This window comes from Etheostoma spectabile, chromosome 2 (genome assembly GCF_008692095.1).
Source record: "Etheostoma spectabile isolate EspeVRDwgs_2016 chromosome 2, UIUC_Espe_1.0, whole genome shotgun sequence".
Lineage (NCBI taxonomy): Eukaryota > Metazoa > Chordata > Actinopteri > Perciformes > Percidae > Etheostoma > Etheostoma spectabile.
In genome coordinates this window covers 26345190-26354396 of record NC_045734.1, presented here as the reverse complement: position 1 = coordinate 26354396, position 9207 = coordinate 26345190, and the positions used below count along the sequence as shown (strand labels likewise).

At 42.5% G+C, this 9207-nt stretch overlaps 1 protein-coding gene across 1 annotated transcript in view; it reads right to left on the bottom strand.

Annotated features, from left to right (window-relative positions):
- Positions 1-1175: 1175 nt before the first annotated feature.
- The window catches only part of nptxrb (neuronal pentraxin receptor b), a 9177-nt gene continuing 1145 nt past the window's right edge, over positions 1176-9207 (bottom strand). Inside the window, exons 3-6 of the mRNA XM_032540528.1 lie at positions 6511-6901; positions 5320-5561; positions 4138-4317; positions 1176-2756 (exon numbers count right to left, since the gene is read on the bottom strand). Coding sequence (XP_032396419.1) covers positions 2511-2756; positions 4138-4317; positions 5320-5561; positions 6511-6901 — 1059 coding nt within the window. The 3' untranslated portion in view covers positions 1176-2510. The remainder of the gene's footprint in view (positions 2757-4137; positions 4318-5319; positions 5562-6510; positions 6902-9207) is intronic.

The following is a 9207-nucleotide window of genomic DNA, read 5'->3' as shown; positions in this document are numbered from 1 at the left end:
TACAAACTTGTATGTGTGTGTGTTAGGTGTACGGCATCCCTAAAGGTGCTTAGCTGAGGTGTAATCTAGATGAGCTGATACGTGTAAAGAGATCTGTCACAATAATCTGAGCTCTCTCTCACACACACACACACACACACACACACACACATTTTATGTCATTTTGTGTTTGCTATGAGTCCAGGAATGTTGTCATAACCATTTTATTTTTTAATTTTTGTATCCACCTATTGCACAATATCATCCATGAAGATGCAAATAAGGACAAGCGCAACACTGTCACAGCCTTCAACAACCAAAAGCAAGACGGAGACAAAGACAGAGAGAGAGAGAGAGAGAGAGAGAGAGAGAGAGAAAGAAAGAAAGAAAGAGTCATATAAAGAAGGAGAAGAAAGAGACGAAAAAGAAGAAGAAGAAGAAACATAAAAACGTTTCACTATTATTTTTGGGGCGTGAGAGCCCAGGCAGGCAGGCACTTTACAACTGGGTGACAAATCACATGTGGGGCTGATGTCTTGAGGTAATAAGTGAATTTGTATTTGAACTACAGTTCACTTTACTGCACAGTGTTCACTTAATACATGTTTGGTGTAGTTGGCCAAAGTGGGAATCAAACCCTCACCCCTGACAAAGTTCCACCTTCTCCTAACATTATCTGTACATTTTGAACTTGCATTGAACTTGAATCAAGAGATTAAGCACATCCAAACTTTCTTTTATGTAAAAAGGAAGAACCAAACAGCAGTTACTGTAGTTATTGTTGTGTTTGATTTAACCATCCTTTACTATAATTTACATTAACAGCTATGACCAGAAAATAGTTGAAAGGTATAAATCAATATCAATCAATATAACCAGTTCTGCTGTAAATAATTTGTGCCTGAAAATTAAAATAACATGGATGGCTTGCATCAGAGTCATCATTGAAGGTCACCACCAATAATCATAATTTAATGCTGTATCGATCATGCTCAATATTTTACCATCACATTACCAACTCTACCTTCGTTCAGAGTGAAAAATTACACTCCTTTTTGATTAAAAAAAAGTGCCAACCAAGGAAATATTTCCTTTCACGCTCTTTAATCTGACATGACGTAAACATAGCCTTAGGTCTTTTGTAGTTTTTTTTTTTTAAGTTATAAGTGGCAGTTTTGGCCACATATGTTTTTATAACAGGGAATGAGAAAATATGCATGATTTTTCGAGACAAATAAATGCATCCCAAGTTTTGCTCATACCATTTTGTTTGTTCTTCCGTTTTCTAAGACAATGAAAGTAAAACTAGTTTTTCCAACTGAAACCTCTAGACAGAGTCAGCAGTCAAGTACATATATACATATATAATCAATCCACATAAGACGCCGCCCTCATTGTCATTCTGTGAGGATTTGATTATGTAAATAGACATCTGTGTGCTTCAGAGTGTGGGGCAGTTTGGGGACACCAACACTGTAATTTAAACATTTTGAGGTTGTTTCTTTAGTGACAGGAAATGTGACTTTGCTCATGCAAATACACTTACATTCAATCTGGTTTACATTCAAGGGTACAACACAGATTTACCAAACTCACTCAGGTTTGTTACAATGCCAGTGTCTGATTGGTGCTTAGGTAGACATCAAGTGTTTCTTCCAGAGGTCGATTGAGAGCACTGCCGTGCTAAGTCGCAAACAGAAATGCTGCAATTTAACTTTGCAGGAGTGTGAGGTGCATGAGAAGCTACAGCAAAGGGGAGCAGACTGGCACAGAGCATCACTGGCAGAGATACGTTACACAATATACAGTACATTAATAAGACCACTGTTTTACATGATCATGATATGCAATGTAAAAAACCTAACAGTACAGAGACATTACTCAACAGGTTCATATACAGTTAAAAAAATGAACAAAACTCATGTTGTTTCCCAGTGAGTGTTGAAATCAATATAACCATGATAGCGTCTCAGAATTCAGTTTTAGCGTTAAACACAACCAACTGGACACAAGATGAGAACTTTGTGTCACTTTGTTGTAATATAAGAAACCCTCAGATATGGACATTTTGAAGGTTAACTCCATAACTAGATTCAAACCCATCAAAGCCCTCCGCCTGAACAACCATGTAAGGCTAACTGGCCCAACAGATTATTACCTAAAACTGAGCGTGGTGCATTCAACCACAGCCAATAATTCATCTAAATGCTTCCATATGAGTCCCGTTCATGCAAGAAGGTTATCCACCCATGCAGCCTTCACTAAGGTGATTCTGTGTGACTAAACTCAGTGTATCTCACTGCATCTCACCGCAGAACACATGAGCGTGGACACCAACACTAAAAACAAAACATACACCGCTCTTAACAGCTTAATCGCACAATCACATATTTCAGTCCACCAGCAAGCTTCTCATCCCCAATAAATATACCATAAATCCCAATGCATTGTTATGCATTGTTATACATCATTGTCTTCTAAATCGACCTATCAAACACAGTCACCATTGGCTGACCTCTCCCAATCAACCCTCACTGTTTGGGGCTGGAGGGGTTGGATCTCTGGGCAGCGTGGCACGGGTCCAGGGACTCCTTGGTGGCACCCCCGTACACATCGACGTCTTGGTCGGTCCACGGGGCGATGTTGCCCAGTGCTGAGGAGCTGCACTCGGCCAGGGCGGCAACCTCTGCTGGCTTTAACACCCGATCCCACAGGTTGAACTGGGAAAGCTCCCCCACCAGTGCCTGGGAGGCATCGAAATGCCCGCCCAATGTATCCTTGAGTAGACGAGTTGGAAAAAACAAAGGTTTGAATGTCAGAATACTAAGAATAGTCAAGAGACCAAGCTCTGTTGGGACTATGTGCAACAGTCATCACTTAGCCCTTTCCACCGCAGGAACTTTTTCAGGACGTCAGTAACTCTTCTAGGAGCTTGGGAATTTTACCTGCTTTAAAACAGGAGTTACTAGAGTTAAAGTGAGTTTCTGGGCTTTTGGTCCGGCCCCCAAAAAGGGTTTGAGTGGACATTAACACATTTGGGGTGGGAAACTCTACCCAATGCTTTCCAAAAAGAATGTAATAAAAAAAGGGTATCTCAACAATTTGCAAGTATATAAGTGAATATATTTGTCCCACAGTTTGCTTTATTTATGAGTTATGCATGTTTCCCTCAATGAGGTTGATAAAAAAAACTATGCTACTATGAATAACACTTATCCAATAACAATGGTCCAATACTACACTTTTTTGGATTAATACTAATAGTAGATCAAAATTTATGTAGGCTTACTATCTCTGGTTCTGAAAAACTACAACCCTCCTCAGGCAATTGGTACACTACTTGGAACAGTAACTACTACTGTGGTCATACATCCAGGTTAAAGAAGAAGGAAAAAGCAGGATAAAGCTTTATTGATTCACAAAAATAATGTAATTTCCTGATTTCCCCATAAATAAGATTACAAATGTTTATTCCCCCTTCAGAGTAAGAGGGTTGTCCTGGGATTTCCCCCATAAAATCTGGTCAACACATCCACATAACAGCAATTCATCATCCATCATTCATCCTAAAATAAGATTAATAAAGTACTAGCTCTCTCTATCTAAAAAAATATGCATCAAATCAAGTTGTTCTTGCAGAATGTTACTCCCAGCTCTCTGCTTTTTATCTTTTATGCGAGGACGATGGGCTGCAGAATGGGCTTTGGGTTGTTCTTTTGACACCAGGGAGGAGGGACAATGTCAGATTTCATCATGATTATGTAATGTTGGCGTCTCGCTAATGAAGGAGAGAGGCAGCCCAGTGTGGGGACAAACACCATTCTGTCTGCCTCCATGTGTTATCCATCCATTGATGCATCCATCTCTCGGTCTATCATCCCTTCATCTTTCCATCATCTGTCCATTCATCTGTCAGCGTCGGACTATGACTCATGCGCATTACTTATGTATCCGTGATACCATCCATCTGTCCATCCATCTGCCCATCATCCATGCATCCACTCAGTAATCCACCTATCCATCCATCCTTCCACCTTATCAATCCATCTATTGTCATCCCACCACCCATCCATCCATCCGTTTTTTCAACCATCAATTAACACATCCATCCATCCATCTGTCCGTTAAATTATCTATCCATCCGTCCGTATATCTCACCTGTTCCTGTCCCAGTATGAGGACTCCTCCTGGTTTGATGGGATGCCAGGCAGCCAGTCCTTCTCCTCTCCCCTTCATCTTCCCCCCCTGGTAGGCTTTCCACACCCCGTCCCTCAGGGTCCAGCTGACACAGATGTGCTGCCACTCGTCCTGTGGTAGAGACAGAGGCAGCTGCGCCACCTACAGGTCAGAGAAGACAGTGGTTACACCTTTCTACATTGTTAAATTGACTTGATGGAAACAGGGTATCACTGATTTCAAGTGAGCTACAACTCATCAAGCTTTCATTCTGATTGGATATTGGACACGTGGGGGTGGTAATGTTGGCAGAGAGTGGACACACTGGTGGTTTATGTCAGCAAAACTACACCCTGTGGACAGCCCAACCTTACTTTCACTGAAATTGCAAACCCCCACTCATCTCTGCCATAGGGAGTTATAAGTGTAAGCGCTATAAAAGGTAAGCATTATAAAACAACAGCTGCAAAAAGCTTGCCTCTTTTCCACCTGTCCTCAATAACATGGGGCTTTTCTTGCGCTCAGCACCATTTAATTCAAGGTTTTTGTTTTTTTTTTGTATGCAAAAGATTTTTTGTGTCTGTCTTTTTTGTTTTTGGGGTTTAAGAATTGAATGTGTTGCTCAAAGGCACCAACTGTGTTAGTTCTACATTTTCAATAGAAAGGGGAAAAAATGTTTGTTAGCGAAGATTGATTAAATGAGTGGCAAGGCTTAGAAGAGCAGCGTCTTACATGTGCACAACGCTATATAAACTCAAATCAACATTGAATGAAGCAATAATTGGATGTTGTGACATTTTCAATGTTACTGTTTGTTCTCTTCACCACTCATGTAACCTGGCTTACAAAAGTTGGTCCGTCACAAGAATGAGCCTGTTTTAATTTCTTATTTTAACCAATAAATTACAACGAGCCATCCAACTAGCTTTCACTGTTCTGTGGAGCAGCATAACAATCTAATAATGATTTCCTTGGCAGACTATTTCATTTGACTAATCATAAGAAAACCTACATTCACTTACACGTGTAATATATGTTTTAGTTTTAGTCCAGTTAACTTCCAACAAGCACTCCAACTTTGTGATTTAATCATTTGAAGTGTGGTTCAAACCCACAGGTATGAGAATGAGAAATTATGTTTGTTTTTTAAACATTCTCGTGTACCTTGTCATTGATGAGCAGCTCCACAGGGTTGTGGACTCCCTGCAGCAGCACCAGCTCGTTGGGCTGCCCCGGGATTGAGTAGGAGAAGGGGGTGCCGATGCCTCCTTCTTTTGCCTTCAGCCACACACAGGCAGTAAAGGCATACATCTCTGTGATCTCTTTTCTCACCAGGCCGTACATGTAGTTAGTTCGCATTGGGAAGGAGAGGATAAAGCCATCAGGGAACGGCGGCTCTGTCAGCGCTGTGGAGACACATAGGAATAGATTAAGAGAAATAGACAGACCTAGAGGGAAATAGGGCAGACAGAGAGAGAAAATGGGCAAGGCTGCATGAACGGCCTATTTATACAACATGACTAGCGCTACAGCATCCCAGTTAATGATCAGCCTATCTGCCTCTCTTGCCTCTCCCACTGCAGCTCTTAAGGCAGAGAAGATGTAGCAACAGTCAGAAAGGTTGGGAGAATGACGGCTAAAAAGAAAATACAGTAGTGCTTTTTCTTTCCTTTTTACAGTAACCTTCCTCTTTGCACCTCATGAACTCTCAATCTCTCCTCGAGACTTCCACTTCTCTTGTTATCAAAGATCTCTGTCTGCTTTTTACGGCCTCTTTCCACTCTCTATGTAACTACCAGACAGAAAAGAAACGAGCTTCCAATTAATGGGATTGTCCGTGGTAGGGGAAATTTCAGCGTCGTACATCCGATGAAACTCAAAACCAACGTGACACACCCAAACTACATGATTATGGATCCTTAATATAAAAACCTACGATTGTGATGATTTACAGGTTACAAGTAAAAGGTCATTTCTTTTTCAATTCATTTATTTTTTACTGTTTTTTTTCTTCTTTTCAGCTCCTAGCCTTATCTGACATTTCCAAACCTCCAGCGCTCATTAATCATCTCATTTTAATCTACAGCTTATTCTCCACTGCTGTGATGAGCCAGTTCACCCACAGTGCTCATTAAAGTTTTATTCTAGCCTTCCCTTGCCATGCTCTCATGTAGGCCTACGTCAGCTTAGCAATGCAGTTGTTTACCTCCCTCTGTGCTTCAGTTAATCCATACATCCTTCATTTATTCAGCCACCACCACCAAGCGTCTTTAATCTCCTCGTCATCCTCCTTCTCATCCACCCCCCCCCCCCCCCCCCCCCCCCCCCCCCCCCCCCCCCCCCGCCCAGACTCACTGTGTTCCAGCTCGGTGACGCGGTGATTGACGGTGTCGATGCCCTTGTTGATCTTCTCGTGTTGGCCCTGCGTCTCCTTCCTCATGGCCTGACGCTCCTTCTCCAACATCTTTATCTTCCTCTCCAGCTCCCCCTCCAGGTCCTCCACCCTCCAGGTGCCCTTTCCACGCACCGGGGAGCCCTTAGATGGGGGCTTGGGGGCAGGTGCAGCGGGGGAGGCAGGACGGCGACCCCCCGGGGGAGCCGCTGCGGGTGGGGAGGAAGCACTGCCGGTGGGCGGAGCGGGAGCCTTGCCGGTGTTACCAGCCGGGCTGCTGCTGCTGCTGCTGCTGCTGCCACTTGTACCTACAGATGTGTCGGTGAGGTTCAAGGCAGCAGGGCCTATCTCCGCCTGCAATTGGGGCCGAGACAGAAAAAAAGTAAGTTGGTGTAAAATGATTAAAAACTCACATAGAGAGATGGACAGAGAGCTCATGGAAGAAGTCCTGTGGAAAATAGAAAAAAACGTAGTTGTTACCGGCCTAATATGTGAGTATGTAGAAGGGTTTTATAGGAGTTATTAGAGCAGATAATAGTTTTTTTCGATGCTTGTGATGTGGCCCTCGGGATGGCAATGCTGCTCTGGACAGATTGAAAAATCAACAGTTGGATGGATTTCTGTGAAATTATGTACAGACATTCACGAAACCCCCAGTGGATTAATAAACTGGCTTTGGTGATCCCCTGACCTTTCCTATAGCAGCACCAGAGGGTTGACATCTTAGTTTTTTTGTGAAATGTACCCTGTGAAATAACTATAGGCTACTAGATGGACTGCCATGAAATTAATACACATATATATGTGTATATTCAATTTTGGTGATCCCCTGACTTTACATCCAGCACCATCTTCCAGTTACATTCATTTTGTCCAATTACATTGTTTTATGACCAAATATTTGACAGCTAATGACATTCTTGTCGTCTTCACCTGTACGTTTGGTTAACTGCCCATTTGCCATATGGCTTGCTAAACTAACATAGTGAACATGATGAGGGTTGTACTACCTTCTAATCAGCATCAGCATGTCATTCGATTTTCTATAATACACAATTATTAGCGTTCATCACGAAGCAACAGCTTTTCAGTATAGTTTTTGATGTTGTTTTGTAGTTGTAGAATAGAGTAGTTCATATAGAGTAAAAAAAAAAGGTTGATATAAAATCAACAGGTTGTAGTATAAAATGTATTCACATTAATAGGCTGAGCAATCGTAAATTCTCATATTTTTTAATTTAGTCCTCGACGCAGTGGCGTCCACAACCACTGATTACACTGATCAATAGTATTGTCTGTTGGAGAGATTGCGATTGTCCTGATTGACTATCGATTGACGGAGATCAGTATAATCTTTGAAAGTGGATATCTGGTCCACATAATGTAGGCTACACTAAAGGAGAAGGGGCATGGATGTACGTGTTTAAGTAGACAATTCATTTAATCAGCGAAAAATGCAAGAATAAAACTGCGACTGCTAGTCCAACTAATTTGGAACTGAGTGGATGCTTGTTCCTCGGTAGTTGCACCCTAGAGGATTTAAAAAACTAATTAACAATAACATAGGCAATAAGAAGAGCCCACTCCTGTTTTTTTTTTATAAATGGAAGCATTTTACTATTCATGTTAGTCCTGGTGGGTTTAAACTGAAATGAAACTGTAGGACGGGAAGTAAAACGATAACGAGGGAACACAGTGAGACGTCTTATATTGATAATAGTAGCCCAGCAGTAGCAGCATTAGTATTCACAGCAGAATGAAAAAAGAAGGTAAGGTGTTGGTGAAGCAGCAGTAAAGAGAGAGATGCTGCTGTAGATGAGCGTGATATATAATATCATGAGAGTTGCTGAGGCAGGACTGGACCAGGACGAACAGGATATAAATTCCCACCGACTGAGGCAACCTTGTAAGTGACTGTGCTTGGAGAGGGCTGGCAGTGATGCAGCAGAGTGTGTGTGTGTGTGTGTGTGTGTGTGTGTGTGGTTATAAGCCAAGCCTATGTCTCAATCTCAGCACACACACAAGCTGAGAACCTGACTCCCCTCCACCACCACCCTCCTTCCTGTCCAGCCAGCTTCATCTCTTATTTATGTCTCTATCCTGCTGTCGGATGCGGAGGCGAAGGGTAGAGGCGGCTGACATGGTGGCAAGCACGAGGGTGTGTGTGTGTGTGGGGGGGGGGCAGCAGGTAGAAAGATTTCCCATGGGTCCATGGCGAGCATGCGCAAGACATGAGGAACGTCTCAGGAGTTAAGGTAAGATGATAAAAGAGGGAGAGAATCAATAAAGAAGGGGAGGGAGGTAGAGAGAGATCAGAGATCAGCAACTGTAGGCTACTGGCTTTTACCGCATCTAACTGCCCTTGCAAGGGGCTGTTGGACTTTTCAAATCTGAATCTTTCAATTTTGGTGAAGTAGCTTTCTGAAAGGATTATTTCTCCAATTTTATCAGATAGTAGGCCTAGGCTACTTCCCAGTGGATATAAAACATTGGGACAACTGGCTCTGTAATGGGCCAGACAGGCCTAATTTTAGTCACTGAACAACGGGGACTCGCCTCAGGAGTTTGGTTATAGGCCAAATGTCATGCTGCCAAACAAAACTCAAACAGGAGGGCAGGTAGGTTTTGCCAACAGGTTTTGCCAAAGTTGCTCAGAATCC